Raw genomic sequence first — 12,358 nt, 5'->3', positions numbered from 1 at the left:
CGTGTGTTTTGGGTCATTGTCATGCTGGAATACCCATCCACGACCCATTATCAATGTCCTGGCTGAGGGAAGGAGGTTCTCACCCAAGATTTGACGGTACATGGCCCCGTCCATCTTCCCTTTGATGCGGTGAAGTTGTCCTGTCCCTTTAGCAGAAAAACACCCCCAAAGCATAATGTTTCCACCTCCATGTTTGACGGTGGGGATGGTGTTCTTGGGGTCATAGGCAGCATTCCTCCTCCTCCAAACACGGCGAGTTGAGTTGATGCCAAAGAGCTCCATTTTGGTCTCATCTGACCACAACACTTTCACCCAGTTCTCCTCTGAATCATTCAGATGTTCATTGGCAAAATTCAGACGGGCCTGTATATGTGCTTTCTTGAGCAGGGGGACCTTGTGGGCGCTGCAGGATTTCAGTCCTTCACGGTGTAGTGTGTTACCAATTGTTTTCTTGGTGACTATGGTCCCAGCTGCCTTGAGATCATTGACAAGATCCTCCCGTGTAGTTCTGGGCTGATTCCTCACCGTTCTCATGAGCATTGCAACTCCACGAGGTGAGATCTTGCATGGAGCCCCAGGCCGAGGGAGATTGATAGTTCTTTTGTGTTTCTTCCATTTGCGAATAATCGCACCAACTGTTGTCACCTTCTCACCAAGCTGCTTGGCGATGGTCTTGTAGCCCATTCCAGCCTTGTGTAGGTCTACAATCTTGTCCCTGACATCCTTGGAGAGCTCTTTGGTCTTGGTCATGGTGGAGAGTTTGGAATCTGATTGATTGATTGCTTCTGTGGACAGGTGTCTTTTATACAGGTAACAAGCTGAGATTAGGAGCACTCCCTTTAAGAGTGTGCTCCTAATCTCAGCTCGTTACCTGTATAAAAGACACCTGGGAGCCAGAAACCTTTCTGATTGAGAGGGGGTCAAATACTTATTTCCCTCATTAAAATGCAAATCAATTTATAACATTTTTGACATGCGTTTTTCTGGATTGTTTTGTGGTTATTCTGTCTCTCACTGTTCAAATAAACCTACCATTAAAATTATAGACTGATCATGTCTTTGTCAGTGGGCAAACGTACAAAATCAGCAGAAAAAATATTTTTTTCCCTCACTGTATATATATATATATATATATATACATATATATATATATATATACACATATATACACACACACAGTTGAAGTCTGAAGTTTACATACACCTTAGCCAAATACATTTAAACTCAAATTTTCACAATACCTGACATTTAATCCTAGTAAAAATTCCCTGTCTTAGGTCAGTTAGGATCACCACTTTATTTTAAGAATGTGAAATGTCAGAATAATAGTAGAGAATGATTTATTTCAGCTTTTATTTATTTCATCACATTCCCAGTGGGTCAGAAGTTTACATGCACTCAATTAGTATTTGGTAGCATTGCCTTTCAATTGTTTAACTTGGGTCAAACGTTTCGGGTAGGCTTCCACAAGCTTCCCACAATAAGTTGGGTGAATTTTGGCCCATTCCTCCTGACAGAGCTGGTGTAACTGAGTCAGGTTTGTAGGCCTCCTTGCTCGCACACGCTTTTTCAGTTCTGCCCACACATTTTCTATAGGATTGAGGTCAGGGCTTTGTGATGTCCACTCCAATACCTTGACTTTGTTGTCCTTAAGCCATTTTGCCACAACTTTGGAAGTATGCTTGGGGTCATTGTCCATTTGGAAGACCCATTTGCGACCAAGCATTAACTTCCTGACCGATGTCTTGAGATGTTGCTTCAATATATCCACATAATTTTCCTTCCTCATGATGCCATCTATTTTGTGAAGTGCACCAGTCCCTCCTGCAGCAAAGCACCCCCACAGCATGATGCTGCCACCACCGTGCTTCACGGTTGGGATGGTGTTCTTCGGCTTGCAAGTACCCCCTTTCTCCTCCAAACATAACAATGGTCATTATGGCCAAACAGTTCTATTTTGGTTTCATCAGACCAGAGGACATTTCTCCAAAAAGTACGATCTTTGTCCCCATGTGCAGTTGCAAACCGTAGTCTGGCTTTTTTATGGCGGTTTTGGAGCAGTGGCTTCTTCCTTGCTGAGCGGCCTTTCAGGTTATGTCGATATAGTACCTGTTTCCTCCAGCATCTTCACAAGGTCCTTTGCTGCTGTTCTGGGATTTATTTGCACTTTTCGCAACAAGGTACATTCATCTCTAGGAGACAGAATGCATCTCCTTCCTGAGCGGTATGACGGCTGCGTGGTCCCATGGTGTTTATACTTGCGTACTATTGTTTGTACAGATGAACGTGGTACTTTCAGGCGTTTGGAAATTGCTCCCAAGGATGAACCAGACTTGTGGAGGTCTACAATTATTTTTCTGAGGTCTTGGCTGATTTCTTTTCATTTTCCCATGATGTCAAGCAAAGAGGCACTGAGTTTGAAGGTAGGCCTTGAAATACATCCACAGGTACACCTCCAATTGACTCAAATGATGTCAATTAGCCTATCAGAAGCTTCTAAAGCCATGACATAATTTTCTGGACTTTTCCAAGCTGTTTAAAGGCACAGTCAACTTAGTGTATGTAAACATCTGACCCACTGGAATTGTGATATAGTGAATTATAAGTGAAATAATCTGTCTGTAAAAAATTGTTGGAAAAATTACTTGTGTCATGCACAAAGTAGATTTCCTAACCGACTTGCCAAAACTATAGTTTGTTAACAAGAAATGTGTGGAGTGGTTGAAAAACGAGTTTTAATGACTCCAACCTAAGTGTATGTAAACTTCCGACTTCAACTGTATATATATTGATATTAGTACAATATATAATGATATTAGTGTTATATATAATGATAGTGTTATATATAATGATATTAGTGCTATATATGATATTAATGCTATATATCATGATATTAGTGTTATATATAATGATATTAGTGTTATATATAATGATATTAGTGTTATATAATGATATTAATGCTATATACAATGATATTAGTGCTATACATAATGATATTAGTGCTATATACAATGATATTAGTGTTATATATAATGATATTAGTGCTATATATAATGATATTAGTGCTATATACAATGATATTAGTGCTATATACAATGATATTAGTGCTATATACAATGATATTAGTGCTATATAATGATAGTGCTATATATAATGATATTAGTGCTATATATAATGATATTAGTGCTATATATAATGATAGTGTTATATATAATGATATTAGTGCTATATATATTGATAGTGTTATATATAATGTTATTAGTGCTATATATAATGATAGTGCTATATATAATGATAGTGCTATATACAATGATATTAGTGCTATATATTATGATATTAGTGCTATATATAATGATATTAATGCTATATATAATCATATTAATGCTATATATAATGATATTAGTGCTATATACAATTATATTAGTGCTATATATAATGATATTAGTACTATATATATAATGATATTAGTGCTATATATAACGATATTAGTGCTATATATAATGATATTAGTGCTATATATAATGATATTAGTGCTATATATAATGATATTAATGCTATATATAATGATATTAGTGCTATATATAATGATATTAGTGCTATATATAATGATATTAGTGCTATATATAATGATATTAGTGCAATATATATATAATGATATTAGTGCAATATATATAATGATATTAGTGCTATATATAATGATAGTGTTATATATAATGATATTAGTGCTATATACAATGATATTAGTGCTATATATAATGATATTAGTGCTATATATAATGATATTAGCGCTATATACAATGATATTAGTGCTATATATAATGATAGTGTTATATATAAGGATATTAGTGCTATATACAATGATATTAGTGCTATATATAATGATAGTGTTATATATAATGATATTAGTGCTATATATAATGATATTAGTGCTATATACAATGATATTAGTGCTATATATAATGATATTAGCGCTATATACAATGATATTAGTGCTATATATAATGATAGTGTTATATATAATGATATTAGTGCTATATACAATGATATTAGTGCTATATATAATGATATTAGTGCTATATATAATGATATTAGTGCTATATATAATGATAGTGTTATATATAATGATATTAGTGCTATATACAATGATATTAGTGCTATATACAATGATATTAGTGCTATATATAATGATAGTGATATATTCAATGATATTAGTGCTATATATAATGATATTAGTGCTATATATAATGATATTAATGCTATATATAATGATATTAGTGCTATATATAATGATATTAGCGCTATATACAATGACATTAGTGCTATATATGATATTAATGCTATATATCATGATATTAGTGCTATATATAATGATATTAGTGTTACATATAATGATATTAGTGCTATATATAATGATATTAGTGCTATATATAATGATACACTGCTCAAAAAAATAAAGGGAACACAAACAACACATCCTAGATCTGAATGAATGAAATAATCTTATTAAATACTTTTTTCTTTACATAGTTGAATGTGCTGACAACAAAATCACACAAAAATTATCAATGGAAATCAAATTTATCAACCCATGGAGGTCTGGATTTGGAGTCACCCTCAAAATTAAAGTGGAAAACCACACTACAGGCTGATCCAACTTTGATGTAATGTCCTTAAAACAAGTCAAAATGAGGCTCAGTAGTGTGTGTGGCCTCCACGTGCCTGTATGACCTCCCTACAACACCTGGGCATGCTCCTGATGAGGTGGCGGATGGTCTCCTGAGGGATCTCCTCCCAGACCTGGACTAAAGCATCCGCCAACTCCTGGACAGTCTGTGGTGCAACGTGGCGTTGGTGGATGGAACGAGACATGATGTCCCAGATGTGCTCAATTGGATTCAGGTCTGGGGAACGGGCGGGCCAGTCCATAGCATCAATGCCTTCCTCTTGCAGGAACTGCTGACACACTCCAGCCACATGAGGTCTAGCATTGTCTTGCAATAGGAGGAACCCAGGGCCAACCGCACCAGCATATGGTCTCACAAGGGGTCTGAGGATCTCATCTCGGTACCTAATGGCAGTCAGGCTACCTCTGGCGAGCACATGGAGGGCTGTGCGGCCCCCCAAAGAAATGCCACCCCACACCATGACTGACCCACCGCCAAACCGGTCATGCTGGAGGATGTTGCAGGCAGCAGAACGTTCTCCACGGCGTCTCCAGACTCTGTCACGTCTGTCACATGTGCTCAGTGTGAACCTGCTTTCATCTGTGAAGAGCACAGGGCGCCAGTGGCGAATTTGCCAATCTTGGTGTTCTCTGGCAAATGCCAAACGTCCTGCACGGTGTTGGGCTGTAAGCACAACCCCCCACCTGTGGACGTCGGGCCCTCATACCACCCTCATGGTGTCTGTTTCTGACCATTTGAGCAGACACATGCACATTTGTGGCCTGCTGGAGGTCATTTTGCAGGGCTCTGGCAGTGCTCCTCCTGCTCCTCCTGCCTTGCACAAAGGCGGAGGTAGCGGTCCTGCTGCTGGGTTGTTGCCCTCCCTACGGCCTCCTCCACGTCTCCTGATGTACTGGCCTGTCTCCTGGTAGCGCCTCCATGCTCTGGACACTACGCTGACAGACACAGCAAACCTTCTTGCCACAGCTCGCATTGATGTGCCATCCTGGATGAGCTGCACTACCTGAGCCACTTGTGTGGGTTGTAGACTCCGTCTCATGCTACCACTAGAGTGAAAGCACCGCCAGCATTCAAAAGTGACCAAAACATCAGTCAGGAAGCATAGGAACTGAGAAGTGGTCTGTGGTCACCACCTGCAGAACCACTTCTTTATTGGGGGTGTCTTGCTAATTGCCTATAATTTCCACCTGTTGTCTATTCCATTTGCACAACAGCAAGTGTATCAATCAGTGTTGCTTCCTAAGTGGACAGTTTGATTTCACAGAAGTGTGATTGACTTGGAGTTACATTGTGTTGTTTAAGTGTTCCCTTTATTTTTTTGAGCAGTGTATAATGTTATATATAATGATATATAACCTCTCACCACAAACATGGTAAGGGTGAGGGGTGAGGGGGGTGAGGGTTGAATTAGACTTACCACTAAAGCCAAGGGGGTGTCCTTGTTAGGGTGGAGAGCAACACACACATGAGCAGATTACACACCATATCTAACACACACACACACACACACCATATCTAACACACACACACACACACACACACCATATCTAACAAACACACACACACCATATATATCGAACGCACACCACAGCGATACACACACCTTGTGCTGTCTGAGATAGTGATATGGAACTGGCCTGCTACACTAGACGCATAACGTTTGCAGAGCATGAGATGCTCCTATTCATTCCAATGAATCCTGGTGGTCTATTTCTATTGTGAAGATTTAAACGTGCAGAACAGTAGGATGAAGTGGTTTGTGCTCTGCTCACGCCAGCAAAACCTTACGCTTCCAGTGTAGAAGGTAAAAAACCCTAGGGTTCTCTCTACGTCCTTGTGTAGTTCCTGTGTAACACACACCACTGTAACACACACACACACACACTTACAGGTCTTTGACCTCGGTCATGACGTCCTGTAACACTGAACTGTCTGAGATAGTCCTATATAACACACACACACACAAATGCTCACAACTTAGTAACTGGGCCGAGTAGTTGAACTGTCACAGAATGACAGACTGAACTGTTTCATAACTTTATCATACATAAAAACAAAAATAATTGGTTGCAATTGTTAAGAGTGTGTCCTGTTTCTAATGCTGTAATACCACAGCCCAAAAGACAGGGGGAGCCACTCACCTGCAGGGAGATAGGGGGCTCCTGAGTCGACTGAGAGGTGGGGAGGTAGAAACAGAAAAGGAAATGAATCATCAGAAGGACAGGAAGTTGTCAGCCAGCGACAGAAGGAAGAAGAAGAAGAAGAAGAAGAATGTGTTCCAACACAACCTTCTTTCTTTTTCCTTCTGATCTGACAATGACTGGATAGGTCAAAGGAAGGTAGGCCAGTGGATTCTTCGGTTTCTCCTATCCTACCATGTTAGATCTGAAGACTTAGTGGAAGAAATAGAGGCAATGTTGAAGTATTCGAACAGGGACGGAGTGAGAGTGGTCCGATTGCCAATAAAGTTGAATCAAATCAAAATATGGTGAACATGGCCTAAGAGATGGCCTAAGAGGTTAAGGTGAAAAACCAGTCAGATAGAAAGACAATAAGCAGAGATAACGGTTTTATAACGGTTGATTATTTTTACCTCGATGGCATCTTTGAACTCATCATCAGGCTCCGCCTCCTCAGCCTCCTCTACGCTTCCCGGGGACAGGTCCTACACACACCATATAATAATGATATACATGTAAGTTAGATAATTATTGGATAACACTGATCTGTAATGTTTTAATGTACACCATTAATCAAAATACACTCTCTCTCTCTCTCTCTCTCTCTCTCTCTCTCTCTCTCTCTCTCTCTCTCTCTCTCTCTCTCTCTCTCTCTCTCTCTCTCTCTCTCTCTCTCTCTCTCTCTCTCTCTCTCTCTCTCTCTCCCTCTCTCTCTCTCTCTCCCTCTCTCTCTCTCTCTCTCCCTCCCTCTCTCTCTCTCCCTCCCTCCCTCCCTCCCTCCCTCCCTCCCTCCCTCCCTCCCTCTCCCTCTCTGTCCATACCTCCAGGCTGGTAGGAGTGGGAGTCCGGTCCAGGCTGCCGTGGTCCGGTTCTGTGTGGTCTGTCTGTCCCTCTGAGGAAGGGTTCTGGCCAGACTGGAATACCTCCCTGAGGTCCAACACGACTACACACACAGAGGGAGAGGGGAACCAGGCTGTTAGAACCAAGACCTGAGTGTGTGTGTGTGTGTGTGTGTGTGTGTGTGTGTGTGCTGACCTCTGCAGAAGTCTCTGTTCCACAGGAAGAGGGCAGTAGTGAGACAGGCCAGCACCCAGCCCACAGGAACAAAATACAGCAGCATCAATACAGCTAACATACCACCATAGAACCTGAGAGAGAGAGAGAGAGAGAGAGAGAGAGAGAGAGAGAGAGAGAGAGAGAGAGAGAGAGAGAGAGAGAGAGAGACAGAGAGAGAGAGAGAGAGAGAGTGTTACACACACACAGGCACACACAAACACCCCTAACCTGTCTGTCTGGGCACTCAGAGTGTCTCTCCCAGTACAGGAGGTTGTAGACAGACACACAGACAGTGTTACTGACCTAGAGGACTCAGAGTGTCTCTCCCAGTACAGGAGCTTGTATGCAGACTCAGCAGACAGGCAGGCATGAGACAACAGGTCATCTAGCTGCTTTAACCTGAGGACACACACACACACACACATTTACATTTTAGTCATTTAGCAGACGCTCTTATCCAGAGCGACTTACAGTTGGTGAGTGCATACATTTTCATACTGGCCCCCCGTGGGAAACGAACCCACAGCCCTGGTGTTGCAAGCGCCATGCTCTACCGACTGAGCTACAGGGGACTACACACACACAGGGATAGTAAATAAACTAACCTGGTTTTATAACCTGGAGGGACAAACTCACATAAACACTTTGGTGCAGACACAATATGTTCCGTGCAAACATAGACAATGTGTACGAATGTAAACACAGAGATGCTCAACCTCTCCAGACACTCACAGGTCTTTGACTTCCATCATGGCGTCCTGTCTGGTGAGCTGAACGTTCTGCAGGTCCTTACGATGCACCGCGTGGCGCCGCCTCTTCTGTTGTTCTGCCTCCGACGCCCCGCCCCCACACCTGTCCTGCAGGTAACCCATGGCAGCCGGGGCCGACACCCCCAGAACACACACAGAGAACCACCCCACTGGAGGAAAGGAGAGAAAAACTGATTATCAGATTATATATATCAGATTATTATCCACACTCAGTTGTATGTGGTAGTAGTTCATATATCAGTGTGTGTGTGTGTGTGTGTGTGTGTGTGAGAACTACCCAGCATTAGCTCACCTTCACTCAGAGTGAGGAAGAGGATGTTGAGCAGTACACAGACCAGTAGTGAGCACAGAGGCATCCTCCACCTGCAATACACCACACAGTCATACTGATCTAGGATCAGCTTAGCGTCCTCAAGTCCTATCTTCAACCAATAGGTTGGAGGAACTAAAAACTGACCTCCGATCAGTGCCTAGGGGAAACACTGACTCACCCCAGTAGGTAGCAGGCTGTACAAATCACACACTGACTCATGACTATACAGTAAACCAAATAAGATGGCATGTATCTACAACTAGGCTCATTAGAGCAGGACTGGAGCAAAAGCCTCGCCTGCAGGACAGCTCCATAGCCCAAATCTAGGATCAGCATACCCTCGCCGGAACCATTAGGGTGAAGAAACCCAAATCTGACAGGTCAGTGTCTAGGCCTTGGGGAAACCTCATCCTACTCCCTTCATTAGCCCAGTAGGTAGCGGGGCAGCTCAAAGGCCCAGATCTAGGATCAGTCTTCTCTCCCAAGTCCTATCCATTATCATTATGGGAGAAATTAAAAACAGACCTTGGATCAGTGTGTAAATGTATCCTCTCACCCCAGTAGGTAGCGGGCCAGCTCCAACGCGTCAGTGAGCGGCTCCAGAAACAGGGCCATCCTCTTGTACGACACCACCATGTTGAGTAGGTCAAAGGTCGCGACCTGGCGGGGGCCAGGGCTGCCCAGCTCTGAGGGTGACCCCGTGGGGGAACCGGGGGTGTCTTTAGGGGGGAGAGACACCAGGGTGTCATCCCCCCTGTCACCCGCCCCCGATCCACCCTGACAGGGGTCCTGACACACCCCTACTCCAGGCTTCATCCTGACTAGAGGGGAGAATGGGGGACAGAAACAGGGAGGGGTAGAGAAGGGGAGTGAGAGAGAGAGAGAGAGAGAGAGAGGCAGGCAGATAAGATGTTAGATTTTATTTTCAAGTCTGTCTGCTGCTCTAGCTAGCATTTCCAGAATATGTTACACTGTGCACACACTCACTCACTAGCTATCATAGTGGAAAGAGGAAGGGGGCAACAGTAATCACGAGCCTTGACGATCAAAGTAAATCTACCATACCTGATCTAATGACGATTTAACCATTGACCTTCTAATGCTACTGAGAAACGTGACTGCTGACTTGTGTTTGGCTGACATGGAGTGGGTGGGTCATGAAACAATATGACTGCAATAGACCACAATACGTTGTTAAATATGGGCTCTATATCACATATTGATGAAAATACATTGTTGTGCACTGTCTGGTTGTCACATAGCTAGTGTTTTCTAACGTTAGTGTCTACACAACAACAGCTGTCATCCAAATCGCATGTAGCTACCTGGCGAAATTGTAACTCCGATTAAACTAACCAGCTAGTGATTGACATAACATTAACATGTAATATTTGCAACAATCAATACATATGAATAATAAGAAAGGCAAGAAATGCAACATTACCTGACTAGGGGGAAAAGTGTCAAAAAACGTAGCTAGCGAATATGAAAGCGATTCTTGATCGTCAACACGATAGCATCTGAATGTTGGAAGAGACGCGTCACACACGCCCGTTTCGACAGTTTTCGCAGACTTCTTGTTACGAAGTCAATCTGTTTTCGCTTCTCAAGTCGATGTTATTGAGTTGACGATGTTCTGTGCTGTAAAATGGTGGGGAACGTATTTGTTTTGAAGCGAATAACGCCTGCCTGCTAGCTGCAAGAGAAAGGTAATCGCTTCCGCAAAAAAAATCCGACTGGTTAATAGATCGCAGAGCGAACCGATGTGGGAGAGAGTAGGCTAAAGAAAATAGCGTAGATGTCAGATCACGTCAATCTGAGGTCCATTTGTGGGTGAAATGATTAGCTACATCACTCATGTCTCTCTGACTGGAAGATTTTAATAAGATACTCACCCAAAACTGTGTAATGAAAAAATCTAATAGCATTGACAAAAAGAGTGACTAGCCTGCATCATTCAGATTATAAATATGTAGGCTATGACAATTGATTTTATAATAGAGTGTGCTGTGACATCATAAGGGGTTGTGGTGACATCATAAGAGGCGTGTTTACCTGGTCCTCAGACAGCTGGGAGATGTGGTTCACTGCAGCGTACGACTCAATCTTGGGGTTGAAATGGTTGATAATGGCCCTGAAACACACACACACAAACAATTAGTTGAAGCATTGGTCAGAGAGAGGGTAGTAATACGTATATCACATAATTTTATAGAGACGCTCCATTGCTGTGATTGAATTATGTTTTATCTTCCAATATATTTATAAAATGAAGACCAACACTGCAGCATACAGTTGAAGTAGGAAGTTTACATACACTTAGGTTGAAGTCATTAAAATTCGTTTTTCAACCACTCCACAAATTTCTTATTAACGAACTGTAGTTTTGGCAAGTCAGTTAGGACATCTACTTTTTCACTTTTCCATTCTTATCACAATTCAGTGGGCCAGAAGTTCCTAGTTGACTGTGCCTTTACAGCTTTTCAATAATATGTCAGCTTAGAAGCTCTGATAGCTATTCATCATTTATCTTGGTGTACCTGTGGATGTATTTCAAGGCCTACCTTCAAACTCAGTGCCTATTTGCTTGACATCATGGGAAAATGAAAATAAATCAGCCAAGACCTCAGAAAAAAAATTGTAGACCTCCACAAGTCTGGTGTATTCTTGGGAGCAATTTCCAAATGCCTGAAGGTACCACGTTCATCTGTACAAACAATAGTATGCAAGTATAAACACCATGGGACCATGCAGCCGTCATACCGCTCAGGAAGGAGACGCGTTCTGTCTCCTAGAGATGAACGTACTTTGGTGAGAAAAGTGCAAATCAATCCCAGAACAACAGCAAAGGACCTTGTGAAGATGCTGGAGGAAACAGGTACAAAAGTATCTATATCCACAGTAAAACGAGTCCTATATCAACATAACCTGAAAGAAGAAGAAGCCACTGCTCCAAAACCGCCATAAAAAAAGCCAGACTATGGTTTGCAACTGCACATGGGGACAAAGATCGTACTTTTTGGAGAAATGTCCTCTGGTCTGATGAAACAAAAATAGAACTGTTTGGCCATAATGACCATCGTTATGTTTGGAGGAAAAAGGGGGATGCATCCCAACCGTGAAGCACAGGGGTGGCAGCATCATGCTGTTGGGGTGCTTTGCTGCAGGAGGGACTGGTGCACTTCACAAAATAGATGGCATCATGAGGAAGGAAAATTATGTGGATATATTGAAGCAACATCTCAAGACATCGGTCAGGAAGTTAAAGCTTGGTCGCAAATGGGTCTTCCAAATGGACAATCTTTACATTTACGTCATTTAGCAGATGCTCTTATCCAGAGCGACTTACAAATT

At 42.0% G+C, this 12,358-nt stretch overlaps 1 protein-coding gene across 4 annotated transcripts in view; it reads right to left on the bottom strand.

Annotated features, from left to right (window-relative positions):
- The window catches only part of zfyve27 (zinc finger, FYVE domain containing 27), a 14,900-nt gene extending 4,144 nt beyond the window's left edge, over positions 1-10,756 (bottom strand). Inside the window, exons 1-10 of one of the 4 annotated variants that reach the window (XM_041840967.2) lie at positions 10,449-10,756; positions 9,561-9,825; positions 8,984-9,054; positions 8,654-8,840; positions 8,225-8,320; positions 7,901-8,013; positions 7,687-7,808; positions 7,279-7,350; positions 6,827-6,856; positions 6,103-6,123 (exon numbers count right to left, since the gene is read on the bottom strand). In XM_041840967.2, coding sequence (XP_041696901.2) covers positions 6,103-6,123; positions 6,827-6,856; positions 7,279-7,350; positions 7,687-7,808; positions 7,901-8,013; positions 8,225-8,320; positions 8,654-8,840; positions 8,984-9,054; positions 9,561-9,820 — 972 coding nt within the window. In that variant the 5' untranslated portion in view covers positions 9,821-9,825; positions 10,449-10,756. Of the gene's footprint in view, positions 1-6,102; positions 6,124-6,826; positions 6,857-7,278; positions 7,351-7,686; positions 7,809-7,900; positions 8,014-8,224; positions 8,321-8,653; positions 8,841-8,983; positions 9,055-9,182; positions 9,187-9,560; positions 9,826-10,448 lie in introns of those variants that run through there. The other 3 variants (XM_045205579.1, XM_045205581.1, XM_045205580.1) reach the window with 3 other exon arrangements.
- Positions 10,757-12,358: the final 1,602 nt, after the last annotated feature.

This window comes from Coregonus clupeaformis, chromosome 20 (genome assembly GCF_020615455.1).
Source record: "Coregonus clupeaformis isolate EN_2021a chromosome 20, ASM2061545v1, whole genome shotgun sequence".
Classification (NCBI taxonomy): domain Eukaryota; kingdom Metazoa; phylum Chordata; class Actinopteri; order Salmoniformes; family Salmonidae; genus Coregonus; species Coregonus clupeaformis.
The sequence above is the reverse complement of the archived record's forward strand: the minus strand, read 5'-3'. Positions and strand labels throughout refer to the sequence as shown.